The following is a 14,200-nucleotide window of genomic DNA, read 5'->3' as shown; positions in this document are numbered from 1 at the left end:
CATCTATTGGTAAAAAATATACATTACACACACCATTATATTTAAACCACTTTGCCACTAAAGCCTGCTTAACTTATTTGTGGCTTTAACTCTACACACAATATTCAACATTCATATATATAAATCACATATTAAGCTCATAACCCGCAGTCTGATCATTTCACAAAAATACACGACGCAGACATGATGTTGCAAATAACTTTTATAAATGAAATCTTTTAGAATGAAATATGGAAAAACTTTGACATCACAGGATATAGAGATAAAACATTATACTGATCAAGGCACAGCAACTTCTCTTTAAGTGAACCCCAAAAATACACTGTTACGGCACAGTGTTTTCTGCTCTGTTAACTTCACAGCCAGCAACTAAACATGTTTGTCTCAGAGTTAGAATTTGTGAAGTATCCCTATAGAACACACAGTAGTTAAATGAACTGACAGCCAACAGGGCTATATTCTGGCAAAAATCTTACATGGTCTGGAAGAGACGGTGGAGCCAGTCCTTGGTTTCCTCCAATGACCTATAATAGGCAGGGTGTGGTTTTTCAACCTCTTTACCATTAGGCATGACAACATCTATGCTTAAATAGCGTACTGGCTGATATTCGCCAAAACTCTTCACAGCGTGGCGCATTATTGTTTGCCCCCACCACCACTGTATGCTCATCTCCCACACTCGTTCCCAGGACCACCAATGCTTTTCTCTATCTGAACAAAAGGCTGAATTCTTCTCTGGTTTTCGATTGGCCAGGATATCTTTATGAATCCAGTCTTTTACTCGTGCATCAACCTCATCGAAAACCCAGGCAGGTGCGTAAGGCATGTAATAGCCATATTGTTTAAATATTTCCAGACTTATGATTTTTTGCACTTTAGACACTGCACCAAGGGATTTGGTATCTGCTACCCCTGGTAATACCCAAAAGTCACTTTCGTCTACTTGCGGGGTGCGCCTGGGCACACAAAGCACAGCACTTGAAATTTCACCCTGCTCTGCCATTGAATTACTCCCACTGGGTGAAAAGAATTCTGAGGTAGCCTCTGGGAGCTCCAAATTGTCACCAGGCTCCAGTTCATCAGGAAACAAATGCTCTGAGTTTAACTCTGCATCTAGGTCACAATCGTCAACCTGGAACTGCCGGAATCTGCTTACCACCTCCGTCTTAGGGTGCAAAGTCACACGCATGTAATAAGGGCCCAAGAAGCAAGGTCTTCCACAGTGAGAGCAGCAGGCTTTAACATCCTGCATGGCCCAGGTTAGCTCATGCTCACAGCTGCTGCATATCGGCACAGTTTTGGTAATACCGTGAGCTGTAATCTTTTGCGAAAAAGCTCCAGCCCACATGTATCTTCTGCACGTATCGGTACTTGGCTCAGAACTGCTTTTTGTGGCCATGTTTGTCAATCGGCAATAAGAGAACCACAGTCTCGAAAGTGTGTTAAAACTCTCAATTTTCAGCAATATGGCACCACGGCTGGAGCTACTCCGTCTCCACGCAGTCGCCTCCTGTTCACTGAAAACAAATGGAGCCAAATTCAAATTTACAGTCCAGTGGTTTCCAGCAAGTGATTAAACTATGGCCCCTGCTTGGAGCCTTCAGTAATTGTATTCCCACACCAGGGTCCTTTCTATACCCTTCCTTCTGTTCCTTCACCCCTTTTACCTTCAGACTCCAGTACTTTTACTCAGAGAGACCTCCACACCCACTTCCATGGGGCTTAACCCAACAGTACCAGCTTTGCCAGGTGATTCTTACTGGGTCCCTCCTAACTTTTTCTTGGGCATTAGCTTAAAGGACACCAGGGTCCTTCCTGCAGGACTGCCATCAGAAACCGGAGGGCCCCGTACGACAACATTTCCTGGGGCCCCTGGGCTGCTCCCACCGCAAGCCCCACCTACAGGTCCGCCCTCCCCACCACACAGTAAAAAAACTAAAAAAATATTGCTGGCTACGGTTCCCACATGTTAATAAAAAATAAAAAGATATTGGTGGTCAGGGCCTCCTATAAAAAAACATTTGTGTCTAGGGCCCCCCCATTAAAAAATATTGGTGGCTAGGACCCCACATGAGAAAAAAAATTGGTGGCCAGGACCCCCCCCCCACATTATAAGAAAATTGGTGGCCAGGGCCCCTTAAACGTCCATGCCTTCCTGAAGTCAGCAGCTCTCAGAAAGATGGGGGGCCCGGCTAATCAAGTAAGTGTGGCGTGGCCGGGGCCCCCCTTACCCTCGGGCCCCCTACAACTCACCCCCTGTCATCCCCTGATGGCTGCCCTGCCTTCCTGTGCCCTAAACTCTCCACTTGGGCTCTAACTTGAGGAGTTCCCATCAGAGGAACTAACCCCTTCTCACATCTGGATGGGGCACAGGCTGCCCTTGCAATCTGTTCCCTCTTTGCTTCTCATCAGTAGGAAGAGCTATGACAAAAACTATTCCTGTTCTGGTTACCTTGACAGCTTCTCCCACCCAATGTTTTACTTTTGGTTTCTACTTACCTAGTTTGGGGTCTCAGGCTCCCAGCTTGCTTCTTTAGATGTCTTCATGGACCAAAGAGAACCACACCCAACCGTACCTTCCTTTTTATAAGTTTTGGTGCCCCTCCCCTTTCTCTAGAACCTTTCCAGAGAGGCTCCTTTTCTCCCTCTGGTGGTGGCTTGCAGTAATTACACCTTTTGCTATTAACAACAACTCTTTGCTGCCATCTACTAGTGAAAAATATACAGTATGGGGTTATTTATCAAAGGTCAAATTTTAGAGTAATCTGAATTTCTTTTAAACTCTAATAAATTTGATTTTATTCAAAATTCAAATAGTATATTATCTATGAAAAATTCGGACGTCTAAATTTTGATGGAATAGTCCTGACCTGAATACTCACATCGAATTCTAATCATGTTTTCCTCCGAAAAAAAACTCGACTTTTGCTTGTCAGAGTTTTTTGGCGCGGGTCAAATTTTTTTCTGACGTGCAACTTTTTTTTTGACGCGCAACATTTTTCTCTCCCATTGGAGTCTATGGAGAATAATTTCCGAAGCGAAACTTGGCAAAAATTTGGCTCATCACTACTATTAACATCTTCAAATAGTTCAAGGGACCTCTGCCACTGACTTCTACATGAACTCGACAGGTTTTAGGTGGAGAAGAGTTGAATTAGAACTTTTTTCAGGGATGGTAGATTTCAATTCGAATTTGTGAGTTTTGACCCCCAAAAAATTAAAAAAATTGAATTTACCATACGAGCCTTAGTAAATCTGCCCTACAAATAACATTTTAATCAGCGTTCAGCTTTTATCTTTGATAACATGATACCTTCTCAGACCTGGGATAACTAGTTCATGCTAATGAGTAGTGATGGGGGAATTTCTCCTGTTTGCCTTCGCCGAAAAATTCACACGAAATTCGCGGAATGGCGAAAAATTTGATAAACTCAATGTTGACGCCCCGTCAATTCGCATCAAAAGACAATGGGTGTTAAAGTCAGTGGGCGTCCAAATAGTGTTGACGTGCAATGGTTTTGACACAACCGACTGTTCCAAATTTTTGTGATGACGGCGAATTTTCGCGGGAGTTTCTCGAATTTTGATGCCTAGGCCATCACTACTAATGAGACATATAGGAACAAATGGGCTTGTTTCATGAATAACAAAGTGCAGTTTGTTATTAATTATAAGAAAGCTCCTGCCCCAGGAAGATAAAAGCAGGGGGCGTGATATGACCAGTGAGTTCATCAATGTCACTAACAATCAAGCAGCAAGTTATAAGGCCTTTGGTAGTATGATGGGAGTATTATCTCATACATGCTGATGAATAGTGATTATTTGTGGTCTACCAGGAAACATGAAAAGTATGAGGCAAGCAATGACGTGTATGAGGAATGGGAGAACACCATGTCGCCAATCTATGAAGATTTGAAAATATATGTAAGTATTTGATCATGGCGCTTGTTTATATTTGAATACACAGCCAGCTTTTGTCATTAGCGCAGGTTATTACTGGCTAGTTAAGTCTGGACACTGTCAGGCTACAGGTAATGTCAGCAGCAGAGTCAGTTCTGTTGGTTACCATGGACTGTAAGTTGGGGGGAATACAAAGTTAAAGTAACATAGTAAGTGAGGTTGGAAAAAGACACAAGTCATCAAGTTCAACCTTTTAACCTGCCTAACTGCCAGTTGATCCAGAGGAAGGCAAAAAACCCCATCTGAAGCCTCTCCAATTTGCCTCAGAGGGGGAAAAAAATCCTTCCTGACTCCAAAATGACAATGGGACCAGTCCCTGGATCAACTTGTACTATGAGCTATCTTCCATATCCCTGTATTCCCTCACTTGCTAAAAAGCCATCCAACCCCTTCTTAAAGCTATCTAATGTATCAGCCTGTACCACTGATTCAGGGAGACAATTCCACATCTTCACAGCTCTCACTGTAACAAACCCCTTCCCAATATTTAGCCGGAACCTCTTTTCTTCTAATCGGAATGGGTGACCTTGTGTCAGCTGAAAAGACCTACTGGTAAATAAATCATTAGAGAGATTATTATATGATCCCCTTATATATTTATACATAGTTATCATATCACCCCTTAAGCGCCTCTTCTCCAGCGTGAACATCCCCAATTTGGCCAGTCTTTCCTCATAGCTAAGATTTTCCCTTTACCAGCTTAGTTGCCCTTCTCTGTACCCTCTCTAATACAATAATGTCCTGTTTGAGTGATGGAGACAAAAACTGTACGGCATATTCTAGATGGGGCCTGTAGCTATGGAAGTTTGTCCCTAGTAACCAATCAGCAGTTAACTGTAATGCATTGTGTGCAGTTATTATGTTGAAAAGAAACATCTCATTGGTTGTTGCAGGATACTGGATCAGGATGCGTAATTGTCTATATCACTATAGAAGTAGAGAGTCTGTTTTAATGTGATCATCTGTGTCTGTCTGACTTTTCTTTAGGGGAATTCAATCAAGAGACAACGTGAACAAGGAAACGAGCATGTCCCTGCTGTGAAAGTAAGTTGTAGTAGAGTACGTAACCTATTTCTACCCTCATTGGTACTTTCTGATGGAAACAACAGGTGCTTATTTTTGAATTCTTGGATTGGAGGCAAGTTTTGGAGCATGAAAAAAAAGGTTTTTGGCCAAACAGAGTCTCCTGTAGGCTGCCAGTCCACATAGGGACTACTAAATAGCCAATCACAGCCCTCATTTGGCACCCCCTGGAACTATGTTCATGCTTATGTTGCACCCGAACTCTTTTTTATATTTGAATGTGGCTGATTGGTATAAAAAGGTTTTGGATTGGTTGATTAATTGGATCATCTGGTTGAAATTCAGCATATGCATTTCTGGGTTGAATGATGACCTGAGTTGTGGGTAAGAGTCATTTCAAAAATCAACCTTGCAAATGTTCAATGGTATTTTCACGCTTGGGAAAGTAACAATACCTTTGCTTTCTAGGGCTTTACAGATGAAATGGCAAACATGATGTTCCACCTGAAGCAGGCCAAGAACAAAGTGATAAAAAAGCTGAAGCTCCAGCCCCAATAAATAGAAAATATAGGAGGGCATGGCTAACAGAGAAGATGTAGAATCCCACAATGGAGTGGAGCAGTTAACCATGTGCAGCCACAGCTGTCAACCCCACCCCTCCCAATTTTTTGGGGAGATTTTGGGCTACATCCCCCACACTCTTAAGGGAGAAGGAAATGTTAAAACTAAGTAAGCTTTATCAGAAAGGTCTATATAAATACACCAGTAAACCCTCAAAGTAATGTCGCTCTGAGTCCTCTGTCAAAAGAAACACCACATTTCTTTCCTTCTATTGTGTACTCATGGGCTTCTGTATCAGACTTCCTGTTTTCAGCTTAAACCTCCAGGGCAGGGCTTGAGCATGCTCAGTTTGCTCCTCTCCCCCCTCCCATCTCTGCTGTAATCTGAGGACAGAGCTATAAGTGAGCAGGGAGAGGCTCAGGCAGGAAGTGATGTCACACCATGCTAATATGGCAGCTGCTATCCTAAACAAACAGAGAGCTTCTAGAGCTTTTTACTTAGGTATGGTAAACCATTCTACAGAATAAATATAGCATTCTATCTTGCACTATTGCAGCTAATCTATTGGCAATAAAATGACTCTGGAGCTCTCCTTCTCCTTTAAGCATTCACCTGATTTCTGATGATTTTACTCTATTTTCGGGCAATAATCTGGCATGCGCATGTGCAGAACATTTAAGTGATGTCAGCGGAACAATGAGCGCATGAGCAGTGTGGAATCCGTGACTTCCGGAGACATTACGTGCATGCACGTGACATCACTTCCTCCAACGGCACTTCCTGATTGGCTGAATTTTGCTGTGCGCCTCTGATACCCCAGACAGGAAAATGAACAGCAGCTCTGCGTGTCGTGCAGCACTTCTGTGAAGTATTTGTCAGGCTCAAGGAATCTATTTATTGCCATAAATAATGGGCTGGAAGTTACCCCAACAGATATAATATTGGGGTTGTCCGTCAGACTGTCATTAGAGAACTAGCCCCATCCCCTGACCACTGTCACTTGTAATCAGCTTTAAATACAGTCACTGGTTGGAGGTGAAAATGACATGAAGCTGAGGTATCGGGTGTGAACTTTTAGCTGTTGTTGTACTGCAACTCTCAACATCTACAATTACAGTGTGACATCTAAGGTTATATTTCATTTTAATACAGGTAGTAAATAAAACTGAAAATGATTTTTTGCATGGTTGTTCGTGTTCATTTATATCGCGTCTGACTGGCGTTTTGGAAACAGCCAGGACAAGGCACAATGTCCCGTGTTACTATGAGCAACCTGTAGGTGTCAGTATTGGAACAGGAGGGAAAACAAGGAATAGTGGGTCATAATGTAATCATCATCATCATCATTTATTTATATAGTGCCAACAGGTTACGCAGTGCTTTATATATAATTTCTTATCCTTTAAAGAGATTGATCACCTTTAAATTAGCTTCTATGATGTATATATACCATGTGATATTCCGAGACAGTTTGCAATTGGTCTTCAGTTTTTATGGTTCTTCAATTTAGCTTTTTATTCAGCAGCTCTCCAGTTTTGAATAAAAGGCTGGAATACTGTAAGTATAGAAGATAGACTGAATAGGAAGTAACAATAACAAAACAAACGTATCCTCACAAGCAATATTGTTTTGCCTGCTGGGGTCAGTGACCCCCATTTGAAAGCTGGCAGAAGAGAAAGGCAAATTTAGTGTGGTTATTTCCAGTCACCTGTGAATGGGTCTCATTTATTTCTTAACCAAATCACCAGCTTTCATTGAATGGAAATAAGGAGAACTAAAGCCTAAAAATGAATGTGGCTAAAAATGCCATGTTTTATATAATGAACTTATTGCACGAGGCTAAAGTTTCAGCTTGTCAATAGCAGCAATGATCCAGGATTTCAAACTTGTCACAGGGGGTCACCATCTTGGAAAGTGTCTGTGACACTCACATGCTCAGTGGGCTCTGATTGGCTGTTGAGAAGCTAAGCTTAGGGCTCGTCACTAATTATCCAGCAGAAAATGAGCTTCCCCTGTAATATAAGCTGATGCTACAGGTTTGCTGATTATTAAATTCTGATGCTAATTGCACTGGTTTCTGTGCTGCCATGTAGTAATTATCTGTATTAATTACTAATCAGCCTTATATTGTGACATTTCTATTCTATGTGTACTGTATATTGTGAGTGGGACCCTAAGCTCAGTAAGTGACAGCAGCACAGAGCATGTGCAGTGAATCAGCAGAAAAGAAGATGGGGAGCTACTGGGGCATCTTTGGAGACACAAATCTTTACTGCTAAAGGGCTGTGGTTGCCTTGGGCTGGTACAGAAGCACAAAACATAATGTACAACACTTCTAGCTACTTCTTTAGTTAAACTTTAGTTCTCCTTTAAAGAAACCTTTTACAAACCTCACAAATTTTGGAAATAGAGGGACAAAAAAGATTTGCTGCACGGAGCGTGGCAGAAACTTTTTGTACCCTGCACATATTTGTGGTCACACCCCCTAATTACCAAGTTCATTTTACAAAATTTGGCAGGTTATGAAAGTTTGAACACATTTCTGTGCTTCTTCTGTGTTATTACAGTTTAGCTAATGAAGCAAATTGCCCTTTAAGCTGCAAGTCACAGTATCCCTAGGAGACCTGCTTATCTTAAATTGTTACAATGGTTTCTTTGCTTATCTTAAATTGTTACAAAAGTATCCAAGTGCACCTGTGGGTATTCATTCAACAGTATTGCCTATGAAGAAATACAAAAAATAAGGCCTAGTTATGATGGCTTTGAACTGAACAAGAGTTGCTTAACTTGGGACTATATAAGATGAACAAGAAGAAAACCCTCTGATGCCTTATTTACCAGTACACCAGTAAGGACACAAGGGCATCCCTAGAAAGGTGGTTTCATCTCTGGTGCAAAAAGGGTGTTATTTTTCTATATGGTAGAAGAGATGGAAGCAGTAAGAAATACACATTTCCCCTGCAGTAGCTAGAACTGCAAAGGCTGAACCTGGTGGCCTTGTCTTTTCAACCTTAAAGGAACAGTTCAGTGTGTAAATAAAAACTAAGTAAATAGATAGGCTGTGCAAAATAAAAAATGTTTCTAATATAGTTAATTAGCCAAAAATTTTATCTATACAGCCTGGAGTGACTGGATGTGTAACAATAGCCAGAACACTACTTCCTGCTTTTCAGCTCCCTAACTGAGTTAGTGACTTGAAGGGGGGCCACATGGGACATTTCTGTTCAGTGAGTTTGCAATTGATCCTCAGCATTCAGCTCAGATTAAAAAGCAACAGATATGACCCATGTGGCCCCCCTCAAGTCTGATTGGTTACTGCCTGGTAACCAGTCAATGTAAACCAAGAGAGCTGCAAAGCAGGAAGTAGTGTTCTGGCTATTATGTTACACATCCAGTCACTCCAGCCTTTATACATTACATTTTTGCCTAACTATATTAGAAACATTATTTATTTTGCACAGCCTATCTACCCAGTTTTTATTTTTACACTGAACAATTCCTTTAAAGGGGAACCATCATGAAAATGTAATATGAGCTTCAGCATACAAGTTTTCTAAATATAACCAATTGCAAATTCTGTACCGTTTCTGAAAGAATCAAGTTCATCTTCACTTCATTCCGTCTTCATGCAGGAGTTGGGGGTCAGATATTGGACAGTTAGATCCAATATATCTTATAGGGGGCTCCTTTTGCCTAGAAGTATTAGAGCTCACTATATAAAATCAACAGACATAAGGTCTCTCTATATGCAGGATTTGTGCAAAATGCAGTTATTTTGTTAGATTTTGTTTGTATTGGAATCAGTTAGAGTGAGCTCTAATTCATCTGCAAGGAAAGGAAGCCCCCTATAATATATATTGGATATGTCAATTAATAACCGACACCCAACACCTGCATGAAGACGGAATTAAGAGAAACAGAAGCAGAGAGAGGGATAGTGAAGATACTTGATTTCAGAAACAATGCAGAATATTTTACTGATTGTATTTAGAAAGTTTCTTATTTCAGTATGATGAAGCTTATATTAAATGTTCATTTTTGTGAAAGTTCCCCTTTAAATTGCAGACTTGATCAAAACTGGCGGAGCAAGCAGGCAATATCTGCCATTGTATGGCGTGCATCTTGCTGACCCCCCCCCCCCAAACACGACAGACATACACGAGTTATTGCTGCTGATAAAAGCTTTATTTTGCTTATGCAGATCATGCAAATCACACTCCATAGATCAGATTTCAACTTTGGATTTCAGTAAATGAGCAAGAAGCTGGAGGAAGGGGGCACTTGGCCAGGCAGGAGCTGTACCCCACATATTTAAAGACTTCTAGTCACTTAGTCTTCTCCCAGGGTGAGTTTATCAAACAGGTATTCTCCCATGCCTTCTTCAGCTGCCTTTACGCGTCTCAGGTTGGTGAGATGGTCTCCCAGCTTCTTGATCAGCTTAACCTCCTCCTCCAGGAACTCGTGCTCCAGATAGTCTTGCATCTGACAAGAGAGAAAAAAGTATTGAGTCGAATGGATTCAATAATCTGGATTATGTGTATGTGCTGGGTATGTCCACTACTTCTAGGTCCAGGGGGGCAGTTCTGGATTATTTGCCACAGTATTTAATCGGCTCAGACTGCCTAAGGTAGTGGTTCCTAAACTGTCATATGAACTACCCTATTCAGGCCCGGATTTGCGGCAAGGCCGCATAGGCCCGGGCCTAGGGCGGCAAAAAAATAGGGACGGCATGCCGCCCAGCCGCATTATGGGGACGCGTGCGTCCCTATTCATTTACAGCAGCTGCGCCGGCGTTTTTTCGCCGGCGCGCTGGGAAAGTGAGGTGTGGTGGGCGCTAGGACCGCGCGGCCTCCTGGTCGGACCGCGCGGCCTAGGGGCGCGCCTCAGTGAAATCCGGCGCTGACCCTATTACACCTTAAACCAGGCCCGGACTGGCAATCTGTGGGTTCTGGCAAATGCCAGAGGGGCTGCTTTAAGGTGCCATAAAAAGTCAGTATTTAGTGGGCTGCTGGGGGCTGCTTGGGCCTCTGTGTACCTGAAATGCCAGGGCCTATTTTAATTCTCAGTCCGGACCGGCCTTAAACACCCATATCCACCCACTTCCCTGCAGGACCCAGCCCTTTTGCTCATAAATAGCAAACCTCTGTACTTACATGTGGATCAGTGTGATCAGTGGCAATTTTGTGAAGGTCTAGGAGAGCCAGGTTGATGCTCTTCTCAAGATTGAGGGCAACCTCCATAGCCTTGGTTCCATTGCCCCACTCGTCATCATCAGGTTTCTAAAGGAACGAAATGAGACAAACGGGATCACTAAGCAATTTGTTAAGTTTTCCATTTGTTCAGGAGACACACTCCGATTTGGGGAGATTAGTCCCTCACTGACGAATCTCCTCTTCTTCGGAACGACTAATCTCCACGAACTGCCTCCCGCTGGCAAGAATGTAAATCGCAGACAGGATGTAAATCGGTGCACTTTGTTTTCCGAAGTCGCCTCACAAGGAAACTTCAGGCAACTTCGGAAAACGAAGGGCTCCTATTGCCATCCGGCCGTCGATTTACATTCTAGCTGGGGGAGGCAGTTTGGGGAGATTAGCCGCCCCGACACCTGGCAACTAAATCTCCCCGAATCTGAACCCATGTCTCTGCCCTAAAAGATCCATTGGTTTCCATGCAGAACTACACTTTCCTTTAAGGGGTTGTTCGCCTACCAACAGTTTTTTTTAGTTCAGTTGGTTTCAGACAGTTCATCAGAAATAAAGACTTTCCAATGACTGTTTTTAGGGATGGGACGAATTTTTTCGCCGAAAAATTACGCCCATAGACTTAAATGGCGTTTTGCGTCAAAAAAAAAAAAAAAACGCGCGTCAAAACAAATTCGCCACACAACAATTTTTTTGATGCCCATAGACTTTAATGGGCGTCTGCGACATTTCACCGATGGCGAATTTTTGGCGAAACGAAACAAATTCGCCCATCCCTATTTGTTTTCTATGTGTGACTTTTTCTAATATTGAAGTGTAAATCTAATTTTTCACCTTTCTAAAACTGCTCTGGGAAGGGGGAGGGGGTCACCGACCCTCTAAACTGTTCTAAATTGATACATTTCTTATCTTTGTCCCTGCTGAGCAGAATCCCTGAGTTTCATTACAAGCGGCTGTTAGAATTGATACAATAGTTGCCGATATTCCAGAGATGCTGCTGACAAATTTATCAATTAAATGTTGCAAAATTGTAACAGTTCAGAGTCTGAACCTGAATTACTGAGCTGTCAGACTGAAACCCCAGAGACACAAACATTCAACTTTAAACTTGAGATTTTGGAAAAACCAGCAAAAATTAAATGGAAAAGCAATTGAAAGAGTATTTCTGGAGAACATTATGAAAACAACTTAACCTATAAAGTGTTTGGAAGGTGAACGACCCCTCTAAAAAGCTGGTGTAGGACCATCATCAACATCCCAAGCCCAGAACCAAGAATTGAGCGATATCCTTTACCTTGACGTCTTGGAGTACAACACGCCCCCCTCGCTTGTTCTGGAACTTCAGGAAGTCCTCGGCATGATCCCGCTTCTTCTCAGACAGTTCCCGGAAGAACTTTGAGAACTTGGAAAGTGCCACATCATCACGATCAAAGTAATAGCCCTAAACGGGAGGGAGAAACTACAGCACGTGAATAAGAAAACCCGGGATACTCAAGAGACCATTCTCCACCCACCTAGGATTTACAGGGGTATATTCTGGGCCAATACAAAGAATTCAAATGTAGGAAGAGGTCACCCTGAACTACAATTGAATTCTTTGTATTTTCCCCCAAAAAATTGGTAAACCCTTGGACTGGGGGTTACCCTGGTAAGAGATCATCTTTCAATAACATTTTCTTTTTTGATTTTGGCCACCAATGTCTTTTGTACAGGGGCGCTCCTGCCCAATTTGCTGCCCGAGGAGGCCTTAGTTTTTGCCGCGTTGCTAGTACACTAGAAGAGCCGAATTTCCGAGTTGAAAACCAGAAAATCGGCTCTTAATTACCAGGAGCGGCAACTCACCTCATTGGGGGAGCGCCCCTGCTTTTGTAACTTGTGGGTGGTCCAGGTCATGGAATATTATTTTTTAACTTTCAGGGGGGCCCTGGCCACCAACATTTTATTTTTTAAATTATAGAGGACCACAGGCTATGCCACCCCAATTTATTTTTAATTTATAGGGGGCTCTGGCTGCACCAATAATTTTTTTTTTTTTTTAAAAATTATGACCAATGATAACTTGTTTTTACTGTTTTAGTGCAGATGTCCGTGTGGCCTTTATATTGTGGCCATGGGCTGAGACAAGGTGGCCCAGTTTTTTTTAAATGGCCCTGTGATTTCTGATGACGTCCCTGGGTATATTTTATTAAAAAGCAAGAAACTGACTCTGCAGAAACATAGAAAACCCAGGAATATCTGCACCTGCTATTAATTAGTGCAGTAGACACTTGAGGACTCAGACACTAGAAATCTAAATAGGGAATAGAAGTATTTTGTGGGACTAGGGAATACTTTGCACTGCTAGTTAGATGGGTAGAGGACTGAGTTAACAGGAACTGATCCTTCAGGAGCCTGTCCCTTTAAATAACAAGCTCCTGGGTCTAGGGGGAGACTAGATGTGCCTGGTGTGATGGGGCTTATGTAGAGGGAACCGAGAGATCTAAACGGCCGACTCACCACAGACAGGTAGAGATAGGAGGCCTGCAGCTCCAGGTTGGCAATGCGGTTGACTCCAGCCTCACTTTCCTCGTGGTAGTTCTGGCGGATCTGGCTCTGAGCGCTCATGATGTCACGACTTTACTGGACTTGGCCAAGTAGAAATAAGAGTGCGGGATATGCGGGAGAAGCCGAGTTCCGTTCAAGCACTGTTGAAGCAAGAACTGCGGATTCAGCTGTCTCTGCGCGGATGTCTCTGAGCTTCAACTGTTTACGGCGGGACTTTTATAGGGGAAATGGGCGGAGTTTCTGGAGGGACGGACGAGCCCTCGTTTCGGAGCGATGCGATTGGTCCAAGCTCATAAAACAAACAGCAATGGACCCTCCCATCCCTTGAACTGTCACGGGGTTCTGGCACTTGTGGTTTTAGCGTTGAATCTCCGTGAAAATGTTCTTTAAATGGACAGTCCACCATTATTATTAGTATGATGTAGAGAGGGATATTCTGAGACAATTTATAATTGTATTTCATTTTTTATTATTTGAGTCATTTAGCTTTTTATTCAGCAGCTCTCCAGTTTGCCATTTCAGCCATCTGGTTGCTACGGTTCAAATTCCCCTAGCAACCATGCGTTGGTTTGAATAAGAGACTGGAATATGAATAGGACAGGGACTGAATAGAAAGATGAGTAATAAAAAGTATCGATAATACATTTGTAGCCTTACAGAGCATTTTTTTATTGGGGTCAGCGACCCCCTGTTTGAAAGCTGGAAAGAGTCAGAATTAATAGGCGAGTAATTAAAAAAACAATAAGAAAAAAATCATGAAGACCAATTGAAAAGTTGTCCATTCTATAACATACTAAAAGTTAACTAGAAGGTGAACTATCCAATACATGTATATCCTTACATAGGATTTTTGTCGATGGGGTCAGTGACCCCCATTTGAAAGTTGGAAAGAGTCAAAAGAAAAAAAGGCA

The 14,200-nt window shown here is 42.4% G+C and overlaps 3 protein-coding genes across 5 annotated transcripts in view; 1 reads left to right on the top strand and 2 right to left on the bottom strand.

Annotated features, from left to right (window-relative positions):
* The window catches only part of LOC108697800 (circularly permutated Ras protein 1), a 40,279-nt gene extending 34,532 nt beyond the window's left edge, over nt 1–5,747 (top strand). Inside the window, exons 21-23 of one of the 3 annotated variants that reach the window (XM_041571610.1) lie at nt 3,837–3,924; nt 4,948–5,004; nt 5,452–5,747. In XM_041571610.1, coding sequence (XP_041427544.1) covers nt 3,837–3,924; nt 4,948–5,004; nt 5,452–5,541 — 235 coding nt within the window. In that variant the 3' untranslated portion in view covers nt 5,542–5,747. Of the gene's footprint in view, nt 1–3,836; nt 3,925–4,947; nt 5,005–5,451 lie in introns of those variants that run through there. The other 2 variants (XM_041571611.1, XR_005963085.1) reach the window with 2 other exon arrangements.
* Nucleotides 445–2,996, bottom strand: LOC108697801. The gene is made up of 2 exons (XM_018228226.2): nt 2,500–2,996; nt 445–1,517 (listed from the first exon to the last, which is right to left on the bottom strand). Exon 2 carries the CDS (start codon nt 1,397–1,399, stop codon nt 473–475), a length of 927 nt encoding a protein of 308 aa, XP_018083715.1. The 5' UTR covers nt 1,400–1,517; nt 2,500–2,996; the 3' UTR covers nt 445–472.
* Nucleotides 5,748–9,711: 3,964 nt separating the features above from the next.
* On the bottom strand, nt 9,712–13,461 carry MGC68606 (Ferritin light chain, oocyte isoform). Its single transcript, NM_001086458.1, is given in 4 exon segments — nt 9,712–10,026; nt 10,698–10,823; nt 12,040–12,186; nt 13,242–13,461. Coding segments are annotated over 4 exon segments (534 nt in total). The 5' UTR covers nt 13,350–13,461; the 3' UTR covers nt 9,712–9,873.
* Nucleotides 13,462–14,200: the final 739 nt, after the last annotated feature.

Source organism: Xenopus laevis, chromosome 7S (genome assembly GCF_017654675.1).
Source record: "Xenopus laevis strain J_2021 chromosome 7S, Xenopus_laevis_v10.1, whole genome shotgun sequence".
NCBI classification, from domain to species: Eukaryota; Metazoa; Chordata; class Amphibia; order Anura; family Pipidae; genus Xenopus; species Xenopus laevis.
The sequence above is the reverse complement of the archived record's forward strand: the minus strand, read 5'-3'. Positions and strand labels throughout refer to the sequence as shown.

What these genes read in the sequence shown, in the direction of transcription:
- LOC108697801 (XM_018228226.2), bottom strand. Translation starts at nt 1,399, where the DNA reads ATGGCCACAAAAAGCAGTTCTGAGCCAAGTACCGATACGTGCAGAAGA.